Source organism: Epinephelus moara, chromosome 16, assembly GCF_006386435.1.
Source record: "Epinephelus moara isolate mb chromosome 16, YSFRI_EMoa_1.0, whole genome shotgun sequence".
In the NCBI taxonomy this organism is placed as follows: Eukaryota; Metazoa; Chordata; class Actinopteri; order Perciformes; family Serranidae; genus Epinephelus; species Epinephelus moara.
Genome location: NC_065521.1, coordinates 8,341,559 through 8,366,838, shown reverse-complemented (window position 1 = coordinate 8,366,838; position 25,280 = coordinate 8,341,559). Strand labels below are relative to the sequence as shown.

The window sequence follows — 25,280 nt, the reverse complement described above, 5'->3', positions numbered from 1 at the left end:
TTGTACCACAATGCAACACACAACAAAAATGAAAGATGTAAAAGACAGGGAAAAAAAGTTACATTTTCAACAATAGTACAATGGTCAAATAAAATAAATAAAAGTCACATAAAAATCTTAAAACGGAAAATGTGTGTGTGACACTGAGCAGTGGCTACTGGGTTTGTTTCTTCAGGTCCACCTGCTGCTACAGAAGGTGAGCAATCTGCATGACCCGGAGAGAACAAAGGAACAGAGCCTGAGTTTTGTCTAATATGCCTTTTTAACCACTTAAGAGAGATAGCTAGTTAATTAATTGACATTTTGTTAGCTTTTTAGCAAAGACAACACTAAATATTGCAGTAAAAGATGTGCGATTCAGTCCTGAAATAGGGGGCTGTTCAGCATCATTTGCAACTGGTTATATCCATCACACCATATCACAGTTCAACAGGAAGTAACTAACACTTGAGGACTATGTTCTGCTACAAAGACATGAATCATGACAGTCTTAAATGTGATGTATTGATCCAAATGAACTGTGTGTAATCATGTATGGCAATGCCAGGTTGTGTGATTAGTTTTACCTGCACTGACTATCCATGCAGTCAGGGCTGCCACACAGAAGACCAGAGCCATGCAGCCTGTCATGTTGACACGACCCTGAAAATAACAGATTCTTTAATACATGATTATTAATCTCGATTTTCACATCTAACATTCTCAGTCGTTTCAGGGATGATATGCTTGTTATGTTATAAATTTTACTCACTAAATAAAACACTTATACAAATTGTCAACACTGCTATATAACAGAAGTTTCCTTACCTCAGTGACGTCAGGTGTAGTGGGAACTAAAACCTTGAGTTGTGTGAAGGATGACTGGGAAAATGTGTAAGAAATTCACAAGTCTTGCAAGTGTGCAGTGGGAGGGTTGTGTGCAGAAGAATGTTGTGGGGTTTATATGGGGGAGCAGAAGAGGGGAGGAGATAGAACCTCAAAGGGAGAAGAAACACATGATTGTTGGACTTGGCAGAATAAAGTCTGAACAAATATGATATCTAATTATCAGAGCAGGATGTATATTACGCCTACATGTTTAGGCAAACCACATTTTTCTTCCTCCCACCATTCCAACTGAAAGAAAATAAAATAGAACAGAATTATTTACAGCAAACTGCTGTCTTAGTAATTATTATAAACATTTTGAGGGGTCAGTAGGTCTGTTTTTAGCCCACTACTTTCAGAATGAAGGGTAAACGGTCAACAGTGAGCTTACAGATGGAGTCAGAGGAAGAGATTTTGTTTTGGAGTACATTTTTGTCTCCCTCCTGACTAACCCTGGGGACTCCTCAATCTTTCTAATACAGAACATCTGATAATGTAACAAACAAAATAGCATAGCTTGTCATCTTACAATTTGACCTCAGGGTGATAAATAATAAACTCTAAGCCAGGGAAACCTGGGGTCCACTTAAGCAAAATGACAGGACGCCAGGGGCCAGTTAGCAGCCCCGTATCTGTATGTAAGGATTTTTCTAGGATTTGAGGACATTTGGGGCTTAACCCGGACTTCTGTTAGGGTCCAAGGAATATTCCACTGGCAATTTTTTTGATAGGCAAACTCTATTATGATGTTTTTTTCAATGTACCCCTAAGCTAGCTTATCCTAAACCACTGTGCATCACTTATCCATAACGGTAAAGTAAACTAGTCAGCTAACATTTACGTACTATTGAAACATATTGCCTGATTAGCTGTAGGGTTGATGGCAAAAACTGTAACTCCCTTTCAATGTGTGTAATGAAAGCCTTAATTGACAGGTAGGAATGAAGTGTTCCTACTCTCCTTGAGCTTCATACTCATTCATTCATTCATTTTCTGTGACCACTTATCCTGTTGGGGGGCGTGGGGGGCTGGAGCCTATCCCAGCTGACACTGGGCGAGATGCAGAATACAGCCTGGACAGGTTGCTAAACTATCACAGGGATGAAACACAGAGAAACATTCACGCTCACATTCACACCTACAGGCAACTTAGAGTCACCAATTACCCTGCATGTCTTTGGACTGTGGGAGGAAGCCGGAGTACCTGGAGAAAACCCGCAATGACGGGGAGAACATGCAAACTCCGCAGAGAAGGTGCTCCCTCACCCTGGGGTTCAAACCAGGAACCCTTTGGATGTGCTCTACCCAAAACGCCGTCTCGTCAATGTGAAAAAAATATTTTTTCCAGCGGATGTCTTAGTTACAACATGATTGAGCTAACTGGAGTAGTTTCATGTCGTATCCGACAACAGGAGGCTTTTNCTAAGATATCCGCTGGAAAAAATATTTTTTTCACGGACCGTTTATTGAGTTACTGAGTTACTACAGACACCGCTAATGGGGCTAACAGCTAACGGTTAGCCCAGCTAATCTACGATAACCATGTTATTTATTACAAATCGTGCACACAGAAATAGTAATGTTTGATCAATCATTGTGTTTATAGACTTTACAATCATCAGATTAGTCTAAACGGTGATATAGTGACATGAAAAATGTGATATTTAAATATACATATATATATATATATATATATATATATATAAACTCTNATATATATATATATAGCTAAACTCTGCTGGTTTTCGACCTGGAAGTATTTGTAAACACAGCAACTCATATTAGAGTATTATCCACAAAAACATGTCCTGTTTCTTTGTCTTCAAAAAATCTCTACTGGTTTTAGCAGAATCTCACAAACTAAATTGATTCATTAGCAAAAAACCCTGGAAAACAGTCAGTGATTTCATGATGAAAGGAGGAGCTGCGTTCACTCTGTGAGACAAAAACATTCTCTTAAGCCTGAAGTGCTATACAGGGCTGTGAGGTTCCAGTTGAGAGGCCAAGCCGTGCCAAATTGTCTAGATAAATATGGCTCTAAGAGGGACTCTGTGGTTTTCTTGGAATCCTAATGAAGCTGTCTTTTGTGTTTGTGTGCTGGCTGGAGCCAAGTCTGTGGCGCTAAAATGAGCATGTCGCGCTTCACAAAGTCCTACAGAGCTGAGGAAGAGAGGCCTGGCAGTGTCTGACAGCTCGCCAGAGGTGGCCATCAGCTTTTGAAACCACACACTAGACAACGGACAAACCTTTGACTGACAAATCAGTGTCCTGAGAAAGACTTACAGGGGCTGTCAAGGAAGCTGACCAACACATTTTAATTAGCTTCCTCAGAAGGTATGCATGAATCCATCACTAATGTTACCATTATATGAGGTTTCAGGGGATAGTTTGTCCCAGAGCGTACATGCTGTTACATAAGGGTTTCAATCTGGCCAAAGACTGATTCCAAAGCAAACACTGAATACTTAGAATACTTTGGGGAATTTACAAAACCTGCCAAAGTACGACTGGATTTTATTACATAATCCACAGTCATAACAACCCTAAGTAAATAGTTTTGTTGTCTTAACATCGGATCTTGGGTCCAAGGTTATTATAATGTAGATGGCTAAACTTAAAAACGATAACTAGGTGTGAAAAAAACATTTGAGTTAACTGAAAAATAAATTGTGACTAAATTTCAGAGAAAAAAAAACAGTAATGGAAACAATATTGTTTACTTACAAAACTAAGGAAATGCCTTCAGTTTGTCAATTTGGTCAAATTTATCAAACATGAGGAAGTATTTTTGCATGTTTATTGACGTTGGGATGTCTACATGACTGTCAGCCTACTGGCTTCACAAAGAGTAGAGTTTGTATTGAATTACCTATTAACCTCGCAAATCTTGCCACTGAATATACCCCCATGTCATAATACACAAACAAAAAACTAATGGTGACACTAATAAAAACTAAACTAAAGCTGAACATTTTAAAGCAGTGGTTCCTAACTGGTGGGTCATGATCCAACAGTGAGACGCAAGTCCATTCTATACGGACCGCAAGTGACTCGAGAACATGTCAGGTTTGTAAAAAAACACTTTATTTTTAAGTACAGTGAATTTCAAGCACAAAGCTTTTATTTTGAAGTACTGTTTCCTGCTGTAGAGTGAGTGAATAATGGACAGTTACTTGACGGAGACAGCAAACTAGCTCGACGACATGGCCAAACGCAAGTATGATGCTGAATGTATTAAACTGTGTGGACTACAAACTAATGACGAGAGCAATCTGGACCCCATTGGACCAGTTGGGAATCACTGGTTTTAAAAGAATACTTAACCGGCAAAGTGACCATTTGTAAATTAGTCACGCTGTGTTATGTTGAATTCGTAAAGAAAATTTTGTTTTTCTCGCATTTTTATTGGGGACCATGTTTAACAACAAAACTGTATTAAAACATCCATTTGCAAACTCTCAATTTTACTACAAAACATAATATTGGAGTTTTACATGAAGAGAGCAGAGATAAGTTTAAACACTAAGGTTTTTTAGTGAAAATGCATGTGTTTGGGAAGTACAGATTATAAGACTGGATAGATGAGACTTGGATTATACTGCACGAGTTGTGTGTGAGTCTGTAAAGTTTTGATAGTTTTGTTGTTAAAAGTTTTCCTCACAAATTCAACATGTTCAACAACTTGACTAACTGATTTACAAATGGTCATTTTGTGTGATGTATTCCTTCAAACAAAAAAATACCACTCACCTCAAAAAGAGCAAACCCACTCTAGAAACCAACTGAGAAGAATTAAAAACAAAACTTAAAAAAGAAACAAAAACAACTAATGAAAAATACAAAAGTGCTCTGTCTCTTGGGTGGCAAGCAACAATAAAGTATACTTTTTTTCTCATTTAACGACTGGTTGAGCTTGTCGTCTCTTGTGCAACGTCAAGTCTTTGTTCTGGAACATTCTCCCTTCCTGCAGGGGGTCTGGGGATTTGTTTGCCAGGGAGGTTGAAAGAGGTGATGGCTGGTAAACAGACCCAAGCAGAGTCCAAATTAGAGCACTGAGCAGACCCTGCCAAAACCAAGGCCAAAGGCTTACATGTCAGCTTGTATAAAGCTCACTTTCACTGGTTTGTTAATGACTTGTCTCTGAACTAACACAGCTGTTGGTAGATGGAGTGTAAATGAAATAAATGAGCTGTGAACATTCAATAATATTAATTTGAGATTTATTTGGGTCATAATTACATTGTTTGAATTAAATATTGTCCCTAAAATTTTGCACAAACAACTGACACAGCAGTGCAAACAATACAGTAGATCAACAAATAAACGTGCTTTGATACAGATCATTTTCATCTTGTATTAGTACCACGGTACCACGGTCAGATGAGGACACAGGGTTTCAGACAGGTTGCTCTTGTGACCATCGTCAGATGATCCGAAAAACAAGTTTGGAATATTAACAAATCATATAAAAAGTCCTTGTAAAATAAAGCACAGCCTTAGGATTAACATTACAGTGCATAAAAGACATGCAGTCAACTAAAAAGGGCTAAACTCTGTATGGAGGAGTCTACCATTGCTTTCAAGTAAATGATCTCAGTGCTGTGACATGCCACAAATCCGGAAGGTTAGCAAAATATTGGCAGTTTGGTCGAATTACAATGTAACCACTACACAAAAAATTCTAAAAAGTAAGACATTTTATCCTGCATTGCAATAATAATTAAATTTTTTTCAGCGAAGACGTGAAACAAGCCTCAGCATCAAAATGTCAAACAAAAAATAACATGATACCATGCCATCATTTTCTAAATATTGCTAGTGGATGGATGGGCTGATAAAAATGCCTTGACATGAAGTATCTAATTTTCAACTTAGTCAAAGTATACCATTATATTTAAATAAACATAATGGGTCAGTTCATATCCTGTCCTCTAGTTGTGATCTATTGCTACTGTATGCTCATGTAAAGTAAATAAAAATAGATCACAGTCAACATAAACGACCATTTAAAAACTGGTATCGTTCACTAAATACATTCTGGCAATTATCTAACATTTGGTGCAAACAAATGGCAGAGCTGTGGTAGTTGCTTTTCGAAGAACTGCTGTCCAGCAGCTACGAGACAATGTTTTCTGAATGCACAGGTTAAAAAATGGATCTTGCACAGCCACAAGATGGAGAATCGACTGTTCATGGATTACTAATTCAGTGGAGTACAGTTCTCTGTGAGATGTTAAAATAATCTGAGATATTCTGCAAGATATGCAACGTTTTCAAAAAAAGAGAAAAAAAGGTTTGGTCTTGAGAGAAACTGGACTGTATTCCAAACAAGTGTCTAGCTGTGTCTCTCACACTCAGTTCCAAGTCAGCCAGTTCTTAGAGTTTGAGCATGAAAAAGACTTCACTGTTTTCAGGGTCTGGGGAGGGCTGGGACTGTCTGGGGGAGGGGGCTCCTATGGGGGCGAGCTGACTCAGCAGGTCCAGGCTGGTGCAGGGACTGTGGGCCACGCAACACGCGCCTTCGGGATTCCCCCGCTCCTCAATGGGGCTAGCACTACTTCCGCTGCCGATGCTACCAGTAAGGCTAAAGCTTGCACTTCTGCCCTGGACCAGGCTCTGGAGCTTTTGCCTTTCTTGGGCCTTCTTTGCTCTGTTTGCAATGTAGCGCACCCTGCTTTGGCTCCTGGAGGAGGTCCTTCGCACCAGGGTCTCATCCACAAACTCCTGTTCCTTTCTGGGCTTGTTTTGTGGGGCAAAGTCACTGTCGGTCAGGGGCTCCACATCAGTCAGCTTTCGCAGTTGCTCTGTGAGGTCACTGGATGGCCGAGACTTCTGCGGGCTGCCCTTGCGGAGCTGGTCTCTGGTTGGCCTAATGATGAAGCTGCGGCTGATGCTGTGGTACTTACTGTCGAAGTTACAGGAAATGTCATCGGAGGTCAGATCTCCGAGACTTTTGGACATGGAGGCTGTAGCTGTTGGGGTTGTAGCTGCAGAGGACAGCCTGCTGCTTGATGACTGTTTGAGGCCTTCCATGTAGAGCCTGCTCCAGGTATGCCTCCTTTGAGTTAGTCTGCTGGGCGAGTCCACAGAAGCTTCCTGTGGCTGAAGGGGGCGGGGCTTGAGCTCATCTTTGGGAGACTCACTTTGCTGAAGATTGGGGTTGGACTTGCTCTTGCTGACTCGCAGGGCATCATAGGAGACTAACGCTGAGTGACGGCAGTTGACCCCGTGAGGATCACAGGTGCTGCTGGCTGTGGGCAGACTGGTGAAGCTCTTCCTGGCCAGGTTGGGCAGGGACAGGTCGATGACGGTGTCGCTGGAGGAGATGCTGGAGGAGGAGGACATGCTGTCTCGGTGGCTGCCTGGCTCCAACTTGCTCCAAAGGCGGTCGTTCATGGTAGCATCTGTGCAGACCTCTGGTACTGCTGACTGGGCCTGCCCAGTTGAGGCTACAGCCACCCGAACCTGGCCCTCACTTTTTGTTCTCCTTACTGGTGTGTGTGATGGTAGATTGCTAAAAAGTGCTCTCCTGGCTGTAGCTATCTGAGCTGCAGGGGTCCCAGTGGATGCTGCTGCAGCAGGAGGCTCCACTCTGGGCTCAGACTTTACCTCTGCTGTATCTTTCTTCTTCTCTGGCAGAGCTTCTTGGTTTTCCCTCTGGTTCGGTGAGTGCTCCATGGATGAATGAGTGCTTCTACTGGCCTGCATGTCTTGACTACAGTGTGATGGTACAGTTTTCTCAGCAGGGTTTGTCAGAGGGAATGGCATGGTTCTGGAAAGGGTGGGCGGTTTCGTAGGGTCTCCGCTCACCTTGACCAGATTGCAAACTGCCCCATTTGAAGGAACAGCCGGTGTGGACTCTGCGTTTATTCCTGTGGATGGTGAGCGCAGTGGTGGAGATGAGGAGTGATGTGAGGACAGGTTGTCCTCTGGAGTGGAGACTGAACGGATGACACGTGTGTTTCTGGCGTTGTCAGATATTAGTGGAAGAGGAACTGGTCTCTGCAGTGTGGAACAATCTGTGGAAAGATAGACAACAAAGACATGTATCACTGTCATCAATGTCCTTTATGGTCAGTAAAAGCCTTTTGGCTCTAACAGTGTTAACTGTATGTGCCTGAAAGCTAGTGATGCACTGATCCAATCTGTTTGTTCAGAATCAGCTTGGATACTGATCTTATTAAGCAGATATCTGCTGGATTTGACAGATTCACATGAGGCTTAATATAGTCAGTGGGAGAGAAAACAGTCAGCCTTTTCCCCCAGTCAGTGCTGAGAAACCACAGTTTTTAAACTTACCTAAGAGACACTATTACATTTACTTCAGATATGATTCATTACAGGTGAAGTGTATAAGATTTAGGGGGATTTAGTGGCATCTAGAGGTAACTTGCAACAAGCTAAAACTCCTCCCTGTTCATTCATCAGGAGGTGTTCACCGGGAGCCAAATTATCCGCAGAGGTCTCTTCCTCTCCAAAACCAACAGACTGGGTATTTTAAAACACTGAATAAATCAGTTTCACATTACAAATCAGTGGAACTCCGACGCTGTTGTGCAACTCAGAGATGGGCAGTTTGCCCACAACATGTTTTTGTGCTCACCCCTTCCCTCTCATAGGTTAATGTGTGCTCGCCTTTTTCTGATCCAGACTTCCAGAAGGTTTTTACTGTCAGCCGAATAATTGGCAGACGTCTCCTCCTCTCTAAAACAGACACGGTGATTTAAACTGGTTGTTGCTGCAGGCGGCTAGTCCAACACTTGCTAATGTGTAGTCACCTTTTTTCTCTAAATAACATAAGATCCAGATGTTGGTGAAGAGATGTGAATGGCAGATCTCCACTTTAAGTCAATAACAGATGTGAGGGTACAGCCTCACATTACCTTTGACACAGAAGAATTAGTTACACACGTACGATCACTCAGAATTTAAATTTGGAGTTCTTTTGACAAAGCCACTTTCACTGCAGAAAACTTGGCAAAATAATGTTGAGTCAAGGTTTCTGGCCCCTACCTGAGATTTCAACTGAGTCTCAAGGACTTCATCAACAAATGGAGTTTGCTCAGTTGTCTGTTGAACTCCATTTGCCAGTAAAGGCTGTAAGATGCCTTTGAAAAAGCTCATACGTGGACCTGACCTAAAATGATTTTGTAAAACTACTGGTCTTTATATCAAGATACTTATTACTTTAAACTACACTTTAAATGACAATTCCACATTAATACTACTTAAACATAAAATATGTAATCTTCTGCCACTAGGGGTGTCTCATCAGAACAATAACAAAGCAGATCAGGTGATTTAAACTGGTAAAAACACTGAATACAGCGGTTTCATGTCAAAAATCAGTGTTTCTCCCAAGCTGTTTAGTATGGCAGTGGCTGGAGCCGAATTGTGTCGCTAACGTTAACTCAGCTTTTCTAACAACTTAAGATCCAGAAGATGGATGGCTAAAATCCTTTATAGTTAAAACATATAGTTAAAAATGATTTAAAAGATCTAAAAGTTGCATCACAAAAATGTGGCTTAAAACTAGATAAAAAGTCAACTTGCGCCAGCTTCTGGCTTCAACCACAAACCTTTTGAAAATAACTCAAATAAAGTTGAGATTTTACGTCCAGTTGCATTTTAAAAAATATTGTAGATAAGCAAATGTACACAGTATGAAAACCGTCAATTTCAATGTCACAGTATACCTTAAAATCGGTATACCACTGCAACCCTACTGACAGGCTATAATGACCAAATGAAATGGACTGTGTCTTCGATTAAAATTAAATATACCTCTGTATTTCAGCATTGTCGGAAACATATGGTATCATTTATTTACACAACTCAACAAAACATATAACATTGATCTAGTTATTTTTAGACAGTTTAATGTGGAAAAGTCACTTTGAGTGACTGCATTGTTTTGAGTAATGTTGTATTTACATCATTTGTTCTCAGGTCTGCTGTGTAAAAGGTATCTTGATCTTAATAAAACCTCCTGAATAATTACAGCTTAACTTACAAATTTGACCATCAGGAAGTCTCTAAGCTGTGATGGATGTTTACAATGGAGCGATTGGGGAATTTACAACTCACCTTTATTTTCTCTTCAAAAAATCTCCCTAAAACCTCTCCAGGCGTATTTTTTAACTTATCAGACTTATTTTGAGGGTCCCCAGACCTCAGCAATAACAGGGAGAGGACAATGGTATTACCATGAAAATAAGACTCATGTTGTAATGAACCAAAATAGTCTTTAAAGACATTAAAAAACCCTGTGCAGGCCACAACACAGTGCAAAATTATTGATTATGTGCATAATTTAAAGTTTGATGAATTGTGTTTTCCTCTGAGTGTACCCGTCTGGACCTGCAGCCCCATTTGATGAGGTGAATATACAAAGGTTGCATGGTGCTATCATCACTTCCAGTGATGTCATTTTTGGTTAGTGCAACTTTGAATAATAAAATGGGGAAGAATATGAATTTCAAACCTCAGACCCCCCCACCCCCAGGTGTGGCATATGGGTCATGAGAGAAGCAGGCTGGTGAGACAGAGAGACTGATGGGTGAAGTGAAGCTGAAGGTTCACAGGATGTGTTTAAAGGTTGCATGCATTCAGCGGTTTACCTGGGTCTGGTCATCCCCTCAATTCTGCACTAGTAACAGAGAGAGCGTGCAAAAGGGACAGAGAGGAAAAAAAGGAGTTTAGCAAAACTGGAGAGAAGAGGGAGAATTGAGGCAAGGAAACAGCTTACAGGACAGAGAAAGCATCTTAACAAGAGACGCTATTGAAAAATCACCTTAATTTCAACACAAGAACAAACATCACAGCATTTGCTTTAGACCAAAAACAAAGTTGGGAGTTTTATCTTATGACTTACTAACATGCACAGTATCTGCCAGCATTACTGACATAACAGATGTTAGCACATGACAGCTTTTGTAATGTGGCCAGAAAAGTTAAAGTCATCTCCCTTAACATACTTGATTTTCCCCACTAGATTCATTCCAATAGTAAAAACACTGATGGTCATCACATGATAGACTGTGAGAGGCTGAAATGTAGTGGGTTTAGTGCAAGCAGCTGGTGTTCAGCAGGAACTGGACTCCCCTGAAATACATCATGTGAAGGAGGAGAGGGGTTTTCACCTGGACCCAGCACAGATGTGACTTGTGACTTCCAGTGCTCAGCCAGTTGTTGTAGGTCCACTAAATACTGTCCATTTCAAGACTTGAACAGAATGTAAACTGCTACACTTACAGATATCACTATACTTGTTGATTGTCAGAGGCTGTAGCTTGGGATGATGTATTGGACTGCGTGACACTGAAACGTATTCATTCACACTGTAAACCCCAATCTATTGATGAGAGAAAATTTTCATGTTAAGTCAACAATTTTTGTATTTTGAGTTAATTTGACTAAAATGTATAAAGCCAATTTTGCCTAATTAGTTGAAGGCCAATAAACAACACTATAATTGTGCACTTAACATATTGCGGCGTGTTGGGGCTAAATGGGTGGAGTTTCCCAGCATGCCGCGAGACAATGTGTTTAAGGCCATAAGCTGAAGAGACTGTCTTCAAATGTGTTCTAAATGACACATTATCCATTAAGCGGTGATTAATGTTTTTATATTTCACAATGGTTCTAATGGATTACAGTTAATGTTGTGGTAAAAGACATTTTGCACCATAAGTGCAATTATTAGTTATTAGTTATTTAACACTCACATATTAGACATGATCAATATATCTTTATTAACAGGCTATGTACCACAATCATTTAAGGTAGCTGTAATTAAACCTCTCTAAAAAAGCCCACCCTGGATCCAGAGGTGTTAGCCAACTATGGACCAATTTCTAATCGTCCTTTTCTTTCAAAGATCCTTGAGAAAGTAGTCGCAGACCAGCTGTGTGACTTTCTCCGCAATAATAATTTATTTGAAGAATTTCAGTCAGGATTTAGAGTGTATCATAGCACTGAGACAGCACTAGTTAAAATTACAAATGATCTTCTGATTGCTTCAGACAAAGGACTCGTCTCTGTACTTGTTTTATTAGATCTTAGTGTGGCATTTGACACAACTGACTATCCAATTCTGCTACAGAGACTGAAACATTTAATTGGCCCAAAAGGTTCTGCACTAAGCTGGTTTAAATCTTATTTATCTGATTTTTTCAGTTTTCAGTACATACATGTTCATGATGAATCATCTCTACGTACTAAAGTTTGTTTTGGAATTCCACAAGCTTCTATGCTCGGACCAATTCTGTTCACTTTATATATGCTTCCCTTAGGTAACATCATTAGAAATCACTCTGTAAATTTCCATTGCTGTGCGGATGATACACAGTTGTATTTATCGATAACGCCAGAAGAACTGTATCAATTAACTAAACTTCAAAAATTCCTTAAAGACATAAAAATCTGGATGAGCTCCAATTTCCTGATGTTAAATTCAGACAAAACTGAAGTTATTGTTCTTGGCCCCAAACAACTCAGAGACTCTTTATCTGATGACATAGTTTCTCTAGATGGCATTGCTCTGGCCTCTAGCACTACTGTAAGAAACCTCGGAGTAACATTTGATCAAGATTTGTCTTTTAATTCTCATTTAAAACAAACCTCACGGACTGCGTTTTTTCATCTGCGTAATATTGCGAAAATTAGGCCTATCCTGACCCGAAAAGATGCAGAAAAATTGGCACTTTTGTTACCTCTAGGCTGGATTAATGTAATTCCTTATTATCAGGTAGCTCTAATAAGTCTTAAAAACTCTCCAGCTAATTCCTAACGCAGCGATACGTGTGCTGACAGGAACTAAGAAGCGAGATCACATTTCACCTGTTTTAGCTTTTCTGCTCTGACCCCCTGTAAAATCCAGAATTGAATTTAAAATCCTACTCCTAACTTACAAAGCTCTAAATGGTCAGGCTCCGTCATATCTTAGAGAGCTCATAGTGCCATATTGTCCCACCAGAACACTGCGCTCTGAGAATGCAGGGTTACTCGTGGTCCCTAAAGTCTCCAAAAGTAGATCAGGAGCCAGAGCCTTCAGCTCTCTCTCTCTCTCTCTCTCTCTCTCTCTCTGTCTCTGTCTGTCTCTCTCTCTCTGTCTCTGTCTCTCTCTCTCTCATTTTGTCATATGAATTACTGTTAATTTATCATGTTGATCAGTTCGACCTGGAAGAGGGATCCCTGTTAAAGGTTTTTTTGGGGGGAGTTTTTCCTTATCTGCTGTGAGGGTCCAAAGGACAGAGGGATGTTGTATGCTGTAAAGCCCTGTGAGGCAAATTGTGATATTGTGATATTGGGCTTTATAAATAAAATTGATTGACTGATTGATTGATTGACCTCCTGCCTGTGTGGATCTTAGAGTGTCTATCATAAAGTTGTGCTGAGGTGAAATAAAAAGCACTTTCTAGTTCAGAGTTTGTCTGTTTGTCTTAATCTAGCAATCGAGAAACCTAGGCTCGTCTATTTTAATAATTTTTTAAAAAGGATGAAAAATGTGTACTCAGTATTATGTCGATAAGGGTTGTGTGACACATTTATTTTGTGTCTGGTGTACTCAAAACTTTTATGTTACTGTACTAAACTAAACTACTTTTGACTGCATGTGGTTTCCAAAAAGATTTTAAGTTGCGTGGGAGAATTGGGGTTTACAGTGTAGCTTCTCTATATACAGCCATAAAGGAAAGAAACAACATATTAGAATTCATTTTCAGGTAAATATATCCTGACGAGAATGGGCTTTCATAAGTTTGAGCTGTGACATTCCCATGAATACTTCAACTATATAATAGTATAGAACTATATTATAATAGTATATAACACAATTTATGATGTTATTTTGACATAAAATTATAATAAAGTTTGAGGCATTATTCATTACAGGTTTTTGTTATCTATAAGCCAATGAGAAGTTTACAGAGAACCTTGACAGCTGGCATGACTAGCACAGATTAGTGAACATAACACCCAACATAAAATCAAAGCATTTCAGGTGGGTCTCACACTTTTGAATGGACTCAAACAACCCACGGACCAGACTGGTTATTACCATGTGTCACTATTTGGCTCACAGGTTGTACTGCAGCCCAGTCACCAAAAAAATAAAAAAAATCTTGGCATTGCACGTTTCTGCAAACCATGGATACATTTTATGTTTCATTTGTGTCATATCACAGTTTATGAGCTGACTTTGTCATTAAGAGGTGAAAGGAATGGTGGATGGTGTATCACCTATGTAAGACCCCTACCAAGCTGCAGACCACTGCAGACAACTGTTTGAGACTAGGGCCCAATCCCAATATCCCCCCTTGTCCACTACCCCTTAGCCCTTGGCACTACCCCTAGCCCTTGCCCACTACCCCTTGGCCCTCGAAATGAAGCAACGAGTCGTAGGGGTTGAAATCTTTCCCTAGGAATTGGGACACCACTCACTACGTCACCGCGGAGGTTACGTTCACGCATACGTAACTATTTTAAGCAGGAAGCTGCGAGCCATCTACATTTTCAACCGGCATCTACAATGGAGTCTCCAGCTGAGTTAATCCTACCGATCGCGTTTGCTGTATTCATCATGCTTCATTTGATGAACGGCAGGCGACAGGGGACGACGGTAACATTAGCAATGTATGAACTTTTTCCCCCGTCTCTTGCTCGGTGGTAGCCATGGCGACGTCTACCCCTCACTGGCAAGTCAGCATCTGAAATCCCTCGCTCCAAAGGGCTAATTTCATACCCACTATCCTTTGTTATGCCCCCTACCCCTACACGCAAAAAGGAATTGGGACACCCCTACCCCTCGCGGGAACGCGCAAATTTAGGGGTAGGGCTAAGGGGGGGTATTGGGACGGGCCTTTACAAACAAACCCAGTTGTTTTGTAGTGAGTCACTGCTGCATTTCCAGTGAATTGTTAGCCATCAAATGTATATGTGTTTTGCAGAAACATGCAATGCAGCATTTTTCTGGTGATTGGGTTGTGTGCTGAATTAAACAGCCTTCATCAAACAGTCTGAGCACTTGCACCACTTGTAGCAACCGCCTACTGAGGGACATGTCATACGAGGGTGTGCTTCAGGTTTTCTGTATTTATGTTGCTTTAGACAATATGCACTAACATACCTACTTTCAGTTGAAACTACTGCTATTAATTTTGAGTTAAAAACTTACCACTTCTTTCATCTGTCAAGCATGGGGGTAGTATCACACATTGTATTTTAAGGCATAGAAAAAATATGATAAATTTCAAAATTGGAATGAATTTATTGAAATAGGAAATCAGTGATAAGGCTTAGGTAAAAAGCTGGGCTTAAACTCTACTTGTTTAGAATGGAAAGAAATACCTGGAAGTTTAGACTGTCCTCAAACTACTAGGATCACAAGGGATAACAAGGTGCATCTTACTTAGAGGTAAACAGTACAGGGATGATTCTGACAGCATTATGCTACCAAACATTCATGGTCGTCTTGGGATGTTTGGAAGCTAACTGGAAGTCTACAGTCTACAGGACATAAAAGGCCCTCTACAGCCACTACACAGCAGCTACTGGATTATTGCTATTGCTGTCTCACATATATCTTACCAGTGAAGAAGAGGGGGGACTTATGGCGCAACTCTTCCATTTTCTGGGCAAACAAGGCGTTCATCTCGCGCTGCAGGGTGCCTACAGCCCTCTTGCGGCTGTCGAGGACAGAACGTGGAGGCAGCATAGGAGGTGACTCCAAGCTGCTAAGACTGCCAAAGCTTTCACAGCTGCTACTGTCACTGAGTGACAGACTTTCATTTGCATTACCGTTTGTGAGCGGGGCTAACGTTGACCGGCAAACAGTGCCATAGTTGGGGGGTGTGGCCTGCTGCCAATGGAGGTTGGTCCTGCAGTCTGGTGTGAGGCTGTGCACTGGTGTTACAGTGTTGGGACAGCGTCTTCTGGGAACGCTGCGGGATCGAGCGCTCCTCTGTGCCTCAGGCTGAAGTCGGATATGCTGGGCACCCATAGTTTGCCTGGCTTTGGTTCGAGAAAAGGGAATAGGCTGGATGAGAGCCTTGGGGGAGTACTGAAACTGAGCCTCTGTGCATGACTTAGGGAGGGGAGGAGACTGCTGTGACTCTGTCTGGGCAGCAAGAGGCTGGGGCTTGGCTATGGGCTCTGGCTGAACTTGTCTCTTGGTTGAGGAGGTGAGGTTACTTCTCTCCTGTCTCTCCCCATCTGCCACTTTGGACTTGCATTCCTGTCTTTCTTTAACCTGACCCTTTCTTTCAGCCTCTGGACTCTCCTTGGTGCCGATCACACATGTAATACAGTTGGAGGACATGCCCACCCTGCCTGAGCTATTAAGTGCGACGCGAGCAAACACCCCTGGCTTCGTGTCCAGTGGGTCATGAAAGCGGAGCCGACTGGACCGTTTCATAGGCTCACTCATGGGTCTTTGCTGAGCAAAAAGTGGGCTCTTACCTTTACCCTCCTCGGGGTGAAAAGCCCCATTGGTATCAGGACAGTCCCAGAGGCTCTTGGCTTGCTGAGATGCCAGTGATTCCCTGTTGCGATTTTGTGGTGGTGTGGGCTTGTGAGAGGCAGCAGCGGAGGCCTTGCCCCTGTCCTCAGACTCTCGTTCTTCACTGGCGCCCTCTGAGCTGTAGTCTTTGGTGTCGATTGCAATCTCTGGGAAGCCCTTCTTGATTTTGGGCTGGCCTTTGGTGGGTGCGCTGGCAGTGCGGCGCAGCAGGTGGGCACCGAATGGGTGTTTACGGCTGTGCTGCACAGCAGCATGGCTGTCTAGAGAAGCCTGCTTTGGATTTCTGTGAAACAGCCCTTTTATGCCGCTGGCTGCTCTGGCCTGACAAAGACACAACAAAACATCATCATCAAACACACAACGAATCTTGACAAACCAAAATGAAAAAGTCACAGAAAGGATATACAAGAACATATATTCTCCATAATGCATGTGACACTGGTCCACATTGCATTATTGCAATTATACATTGGCAATATTTGTACAGTGAGCATGCTTAACAAGTAACTAACAAAAGCCATGAATATCCATTTGCCAAAGTCATTTCCTGTTTTAACACGTGTGAATGACCACTCATAGTCTTTAATATGATCATTCAGCTGTTATCCATGCAACCTAGCTTTGAATTCAACTTAAATTCAAAGTGTTAGCCTGTCACGTTCAGCACCTGCATATCTGTATACAACAAGTGTAGTATCAGTAGTAAATTAATAGTTAGGCAAACACATGCTTAAAGCTACCTGTCAAAGTTAAACACACAAAGTGCTGCCAAGGGTGTGTTTGTCTCTACAACTAAATACAGTGACGCCAAAGACTATGTGTGTAGGAACTGAAAATTTCTCATTTTGGTGCTCCTAGTTGTAGAACCATAATGTTTCTGACAATTACAACAGTGCATTAATGGGTAAGAAGTAACCAACTTTAGGTTATTTTTGTACATACAAAAATGTACGCCATCAGAATAATGAGGATGCTATACTCAAACACTGTAGAATTCTGAAAACAGTTGCTTTGAGATGAAGGGGGAAAATTTAGTTTCTTCACATGAATTTTTGTGGATAACCAATATAAAAAGGTAACTAAAAATGGTCAGTATTAAAGCTGGCCTTCCATCTGTTTACCTATTTTTTTCACTTGTGTGATCTTAAGATTACACAGATTAACAAAAAAAGAGTAACACTGTGTGGATGCTTGCTATGGCTTTAGGTGCTGCATGGTGATGGTCAAGCGTCACAGAGACAGGGGAAAAAATGATGACAATGATGAGGACAATCAGACAATGACATCAGTGATTGTGAAACTCACATTGTTAGACAATCTTTTAAATGACATTGGACCAGTCCAAAGAAATGCCAAACCAAATGGAGCTTTAGTGGGACAAGGCATCATATTATAGCCATTACCTACAACCCTTGCCATTACTTGTTATCACAAGTTTCAAACAATTTGGAGAGAGAAGTAGATCCAAACAGTCAGAATGTTCACCACTGTGGTGAATTGCTTACTGGAGAACTATCAACAGGAAAGCAACAGTACAGACAAAAAGACAAGAATATAGAGGGAAAAAAAGTCTTTGTTTAAAAAAATGTTTAAAAAAAGGGAACTTAAAACAAAGTCCAACATTATGGCAAAGAGACTTATCTCACCCAGAGGTAGATGAAAAGCTCAATATTATTGGCATTACCCTGTTCATCTAGAACTGAGATAAGTCCAGGCATGTTCAGCCTAGCTTGGGTCAAAAACTGGAAATGCCTTTACCAACTTTTGGAGCAATCCATCCAGTGGTTGTCTAGATATTTGATTTGGAATTTATGTATTGGACCAATGGGTCTCCACATGCAGCGCTGTCTCCTAGAAATTACATTTTTATAGAACTAATTTGAAACAGCAAATACGAAAGGTAACACCATGCAAATTTTCTATTAACACAATAAAGAAATGTTGCTAATTGTCTTACCTGTTAAGTTGCAAAAATGTCAGTGTTGGGAAAGTTACTTTTGAAATGCAATAGGTTACAGATTACAAGTTACCCTGTTAAAAATGTAATGAGTAATGTAACTATTTTTTTATCACTCCATCAAAGTAATGTATCTTACTACATTTGATAATTTTCTTATTTCTTTTCTGACAAATGTTTTATACTGGGCAATACGGGTCTAACTATCCATTGATCTGGACTGATATATCAATTCAACGATCAACTGACTAATATCGATCACAGGCCCCTGAAATGTATTGTCTTATAGTGGCAGACTTTGTAATATCGGAAACCAGTGATTTACACCCCTACTGAGCAATAAAGTCCTGAGATAAAGTGTATGAGTCTTGTACTTGTTCTATTTTTTCAAACCACTTTGCTGACCTGCATTGTCCAGAAATATGCCACAAGGAAGCATTCCTGCAGGGCAAAAAGATGCTTTATATACATTTTTTACAGAAAAGAATATAATCAGATGTAACCCCTTTGTAATAACTTACATTATGATTAGTAACTGTAGTTTAATTACATATTTTGTCTCAGTAACTGTAACAGATTACAGGTACATTTATTTTGTACTTAAATTATGTAACTCTCTTACATGTAACTAGTTATACCCCAGCGGAACTAATCAGTAAAACATTCACTGACAACATATTTTAATTGTTTTCCACCAAAATAGGCAATATTGCAATACACTACCCACTTAAAGTGACCATAGTGTTATTTTTTAACATTTAACCTAACTCACAATCTTTCCCTTACCTTAACCAAAGTGCTTTTGTTGCCTAAACCTAACCACAGACAGGAGTGTGGACACAAACCCAGTACTCGGGTGTGACAGTCCTGAGCTTTGTTTGTACACCCTCACCACCTCCCTGTGAATCCAGTGCAGCACTTAAATGTGGAGTTTAATTAACTCAAAAAAAATCTCTGAACATAATCCAGGCAGCAATAACGTTGAAACCACATTATCATTGATGCAATTACATAATATAAAAAGATTATTTCTAGGAGACAGGTTCTTTATATGCAGAGCCATGCTAATTGGGATAGAAAGCAGGGAAAACAAGATACAGTGACTGTGAGCCACTTCCTTAGAAATATCTATCAGTCCTACATCTCCAGCTACAGTGGATATTGCCAGGTATACTCTAAGGGTGTAGCTGAAAGAATAGCAACCTACAGTAATATGCTTAAAGAGCAAGGACATTACAAAAGAAGCGGAGTGAAAGCTTGTGGGTGCAGCTACAATTCAAATCCACAACCTAAATTAGTTGTGTCCAGACAACAAAAGTCTAACTAATCCTCGGCTTTGTGAACAGTGTGGGTAAGAAAGCAAATGCTTTTTTTTTTACTTTTTAAATGTCAGACTGTTCCTTTAAACTGTCATTAGACACTGTCCTAATATGCTGGAATGCTGTGGTCACAAAACAGAGAAAAAAGATTAACAGCATTGGAGAGAAAAAAAAAAAAAAAGTCATCTGACAATAAACAACTGTAAAAGAAAATGTCTCAGTAGGGATAAAAAGAAATAGCACACAAAATCATTAAAAAACAAGGGCAGACATAACAAGAGTATCAATGTCCTCAAAGGCACTGGAACTGAATACTCCTGCAGCACACTGGGAAAAAAAACTCCTGAGTTAAGAGGAAAAAATACTCTCTGAGAAAAACACCAGAGTCACAAAAAGTCACTGCAGCTTGGCAGATTTCCCGACTCACATCTCTGTCTCCTCTTTTGAACTCTTCAACTGTATAGGTTGAGGACTTTGGATCTACTTGGGAGGGTCAATGAAAATGCAGGCAGGTCAAGCCTTCATAACTCATGTGAGGCATGAGTTGGCCTTATCGTTTTCAATGCTTGCAGTTGGCTGAAAAGAGGGGGCTGTGTGTGTGTTTGTGGAGGTGGGATTGGGGGGGGCAGGGGCATGTGGCATGTGGCTCATGCAAGATGCCGACTGGGTCTCACTACACCTGAGTTTTGAGTGGCAGCTTCAGGGCTCCTAACAATGCTCTGCCTCTAAATGGAGCGTTTGGAAATAGAGGGGTCCACTGAAATCACAAACAGACACAGGAAGAGAGCGAAAATCAGAGAAGGGAAGGGGTGGAGGGTTACAGAGAGAAAAAATGGGTGGGGTGGAGGGCTAGAGAGAAATCACAACAGGAGGCACACAGCAACAGCTGAGAAAGAGGAAGTTCAAAGTAAGGACAATGTGAACAACACAGCGGTCATTTACAACATGGCTGGAGACAGCTGAGTGCATTGTAACTTAAGAGTCGACGGGAAATAAAATCAAAGCTTGTGTGATGACAGCAATGACTGCATTATTTATGACCCAAGAATGATATTTTAAAACAGAAATAACAGTGATAACACACACAGTCGATACATCTGCCACAATTCCAATTCAATCAACAACTGTTACTGCTGAAATTTATGCTCAGTCAGTCAGCGTTCCAGTTGAACCCAAACATGTTGGTCAAGGCTCAGTGCAGGCCAGTCAAGTTCTTCCACACCAAAGTCGGAAACTATTTCTGTACAGCCACTTTTGTTCACAAAGACACTGTCATATTGACACACGAAAGAGACAAACCCAGACTACTGACCTCCGGCCAGTTTGTTTAGAAACAAACTATGGGCTAAAATATCATTGTATGCAGGACCAATAAAATTTGCTGTTTCACTGAAAGCAAGGGGCAGAAATTCTGGGAAAAAACAGTTCCAAAACTACACTACAGTATAAAGTATATATACTTTTAGCCATAAGTAAAACGCATCAGAAAAAAACCCTATCTTTTCATATAACTATTAAACCATATATGCTGTGAATGGTGTTGGTGTTACCATGTGCGATCACCTACCGTTTCATCCTGAACAATTCAGAATTAATGTTACATACTTTACATTTAGTCAATGTTGTTTCCAAGCTTTTCTTTGATTGAAGATACCACACCCTTTTCCCCCAAATCCAACCATGTGCATGTGTTGGCAAAATGTAACCATGTGCATTTGTTGTTTAAGGACAAAAACGGTAATTTGCGGTGCTGTACCGGTATAGTGGGGTTATTTTGAAAGAGACTTATGCAAACTGTACATTTCCTCATTTCCAAGTGTATTTTGAAAACAGGCAATACATGTAACAGGCTGAAGGATGTCAACAACCAACGCACCCAAGTTACCTTTCATGTCATATGTTGACATGGAAAGTCCATGACCAAAGGTCAATATGTGACGAGGTCGGAGTGAGAATGTGTTGAACTTGCGGATACACTGAAATGCCAAGGATATGTTTAAGTTCATTAAGAAACATGATCTCCAATACAGAGGCTGTCCAACGAGACACTGACAAATTTATCTTTTTAACTGTAAAATGTCCCACTCAGTACAGTCATTTCTTAAAAAAACAAGTTTAGTCTTCACCAATGGAGTTAGATCAAGAAACTGAGGTTCTAAGAGAGAGTAGGCAGGGGTGCCTGCTGTCCCCACTGCTATGTGTGTTGGTGATCAGGCCATTAGCTAAGGCAATTTAATGTGATCCCCCAATATCTGGACTGGTAGTTGGCCAGATATCTCATAAAACTGCTTTATATGCAGATGATGTTCTAGTATTTAGATCTAATCCTGCTGTATTAGTTCACAGCTTAATACAAATTATTTGTCAATGAAGTTTCTCTAGATACAATTTTAAGCTATGCCTTTTGGGGACTGACATCAGCTGGCTAGTTCCCTCTCTCCCTTCAGATGGTTCCCCCACAGGATTTGTGTATTTGGTAATATATATCACACCAGTGTTTCATCAGAAGTTTAAAACCAAGTGAAGTCTTGCAATATTTAACTGATTTGGCAAGATATATAAGCATCATGGTCTAAATGTCCTCTTTAATATCTACTTTTTATAGAAAGCCTGAAAGCACTGAGCTTGAAGTGGACCCGGTATCTATTTTCTGGTCTTACTGATATGCACATTACTAATGTACATCATTAAAAATGGTCTTTAAACATCTTGACATTCTGTTGCAACAAACATATATTTCTGTAAGGCTCCCACCATCTCTAGTTAGAATAGGATAATAATAGATTATATTATGCAAGACCTCCTTACTAGTCTAATACACTCCAAGGCCACTAACAAAATGTGGAAACACTTTTTTCAAATATGATGTTAATAATGTCATGTATCTATCATTTTAACCAGAGCTTTTACATGAAGTACTGTACATATTTTACAAAAAAAACAAAAAACAAAACCTGTCAGCCATTAGATTACTGGATATTCAAAACTCTACCAAAAATTCCAATATCAGTTGGAATCTAATTAACAAAGACTCCTACTCTACTGTGATTCATATGACTTAAAGTTCGATTATAGAGCAAAAGTAACACATTTGTTATATATTTTTAGCTGGCTTCGTAAGTGGTACCTACCTTACCAGTGATGTCATTCACAGCTATGTGAACAAAGATGGAAGCCTCCTCCATACCTTCCAAGTACACGTGGCGATAGCCTGCACGCACACACACACACACACACACACACACACACACACACACACACACACACACACACACACACACACACACACACACACACACACCACAGTGACAGCCACAATGTCAGTGAGTCCAACACAATTCGGCAGATAGAAAATAAAAAAAAAATGAAATACCTGTTCTATCCATCAGCAGTGAAACAAACTTCTTCTATGGTTGATGTTCTGCCTATTTTGGGGGAGTCAGTGGGTGTGTGAGTTGCTCAGCCTGGGAGAGCTTTAGTCTATGTGTGAGTGTATTTGTGTTGTTTTGCTTCATGTCAGCATAAATGTCCACTTCTATGCAGATGACACTAAGCTCTCTGTTTCCATTTATCCCTATGTGGTCTCCAACTTAGTCTTGTGTCTTTGCTATAAATAGATGTATGTTCTCTAGAATGTAAAAAAATAAATTATGTGCTACACTGTCATGAGGCTGCACAAGAACAAGACCAGATTTACTTCAAAATAAAAGCAGTAGGCATCCAAATAGTGTTTAAGTTGTGAAAGTCGGAGTCTGTATGGATTGGTCACATGGTTGCTTGTAAATGCCAAAGTTGTGTGACTTTGAGATCAGGCTAGTACATACCTGAGTGTTTGTGCTACAAATTCAGACTGCTGTTTTTCATGCTACAGAGCTATTTTATGGTGTTTGATCAGTATGGGTTTTTGTGGGCCTGCTCAGTTGGCTCAGGTGTCAGATGTTCTTCAACAAGAAGTATCAAGCAAAGATGCATCAGAGAATCGTTTGGCAGATGTTTAAACTGTTGATCTTCAAAAAAAATATTCCAACATCAACAGTAACTACCACTCAAAAAATTATTTCATTTTTTTTTTTTTTACATTTATCTGTCTGTGTATGCATTAGGGATGTCCCAACAAAGGTTTTTTGGGATCAGATCCTTAACCTTTCATATTGGGTATCTACTAATGTGAGCCTAAGCTAATACTTTAATCAAGCTATATGATGCAGCTGCTTAGAACATTTTCAATTTAATGTAACCTCTCCAATGACCTTGAGAAGAGACTGTTTTTTGCTGCTTTTCCAGGAGAAATTGTGCTTCCAAAATGGTATTTCAAGCCTAAATATCATCTTTTCCTAATCATAACCCAGTGTTTTTTGTGCCTAAACTTAGCTAGACATTAAACTCAGCGTTGTTGAAAAATAAAGGTTAAAATGAAATTAAAAATAAAAAGTTTTTAATTAAGCTATAAAATAACTTGCAAATGTAATGTAATCCTGTAGATTGCAGAAACGTACAATGCTAAATTTTTACTGGTGATTGGGTTGCATCTTGTCATCTCACTGTCTGAAAGAATGCAAATGAGCATATGTTCCAAAATGTTAAACTTCTTTTATTCTTAATAATATGGTGTACCAAACAGTACTGGTCTCAGAATTATTCCAAAATGGTTCTTCCTATTTGACAGGTATAGCACTAATCATTTTTAAAGTAAATATTTTGAATCAAGTTGCATCATTGGAATCATATAAGAGAGTGGCAACGATGCTCAATGCCTGACTTTTAATCAACCTCCACCGCACCCTCGAAGTTCTCTTATTCTCAGCAAATACAATTTTCATGTCTATGGAAATAATATCACTGTATCATGGTAATCAAAATGAAAATACAAGGTTTTTAGAGGTGATCAAGATCTGTGTAAGACACGGGTGAGGTGAAGGTTACCCATCAGTTTCATCTAAAAGTGCTTCACCATGTCTTACCTGGCATCATGCTGTTGAAGGCTATGGTGCGCTGGCCGATGAAGTCCTGGCCTATGGGGTCATGATCCCACACGAGGAAACGCACGAGGGTAAGCTCAGGCATGTGGACCGTGAACACCAGAGTCTCCTCCCACATTGGGTTAAACCCTATGGGACGGTTCAGAAAGGAGGGAGGGGTGGAGAAGGGGGATGGAGTAGGGGTGGGGAAGAAGAGCACAGATGAGGAAAGAGGAATGGGGAAAGAAAAGAAGAAAAATTAAGAGAGACAGCAAGAGAAAGTGTGACAAATAATAAGAAGAGAGGAGAGGTTTGGCAGATAAATAGAGAGGAAGCGAAAGAGTGATAGAGACAGAGGGCAGAGAGAGTGAATGGTCCGCAACAGAGCAATTCAGCACTCATCAATTATTCAGGGTGTGTATCTATGTGTGTGTGTGTGTGTGTGTGTGTGTGTGTGTTTCAGAGAGCAGACTGAGAGGTGCTGCCTGTGCACATCTCCTCATGCTGAGCTCATCAATTATAGATCAGAACCCAGACATCTCAAACACACAAACGCAAAGTGTACAGAGTGACATTCAACCAATGCATTGCTCTAATCAGCACATACATACAGTTATCACATGTCAAAGGCAAAGCACAACAAACCACAGCCTTCCTCA

At 40.4% G+C, this 25,280-nt stretch overlaps 2 protein-coding genes across 4 annotated transcripts in view; both read right to left on the bottom strand.

Annotated features, from left to right (window-relative positions):
* Nucleotides 1-931, bottom strand: part of LOC126402555 (probable glutamate receptor) — a 31,103-nt gene extending 30,172 nt beyond the window's left edge. For both annotated transcript variants that reach the window (XM_050064671.1, XM_050064670.1), the window contains exons 1-2: nt 808-931; nt 567-642 (exon numbers count right to left, since the gene is read on the bottom strand). In XM_050064671.1, coding sequence (XP_049920628.1) covers nt 567-630 — 64 coding nt within the window. In that variant the 5' untranslated portion in view covers nt 631-642; nt 808-931. The remainder of the gene's footprint in view (nt 1-566; nt 643-807) is intronic.
* A 4,160-nt stretch (nt 932-5,091) lies between these two features.
* The window catches only part of plch2a (phospholipase C, eta 2a), a 100,782-nt gene continuing 80,593 nt past the window's right edge, over nt 5,092-25,280 (bottom strand). For both annotated transcript variants that reach the window (XM_050064758.1, XM_050064759.1), the window contains exons 19-22: nt 24,625-24,771; nt 22,795-22,874; nt 16,327-16,708; nt 5,092-7,886 (exon numbers count right to left, since the gene is read on the bottom strand). In XM_050064758.1, the coding sequence (XP_049920715.1) occupies nt 6,244-7,886; nt 16,327-16,708; nt 22,795-22,874; nt 24,625-24,771 (2,252 nt within the window). In that variant the 3' untranslated portion in view covers nt 5,092-6,243. The remainder of the gene's footprint in view (nt 7,887-16,326; nt 16,709-22,794; nt 22,875-24,624; nt 24,772-25,280) is intronic.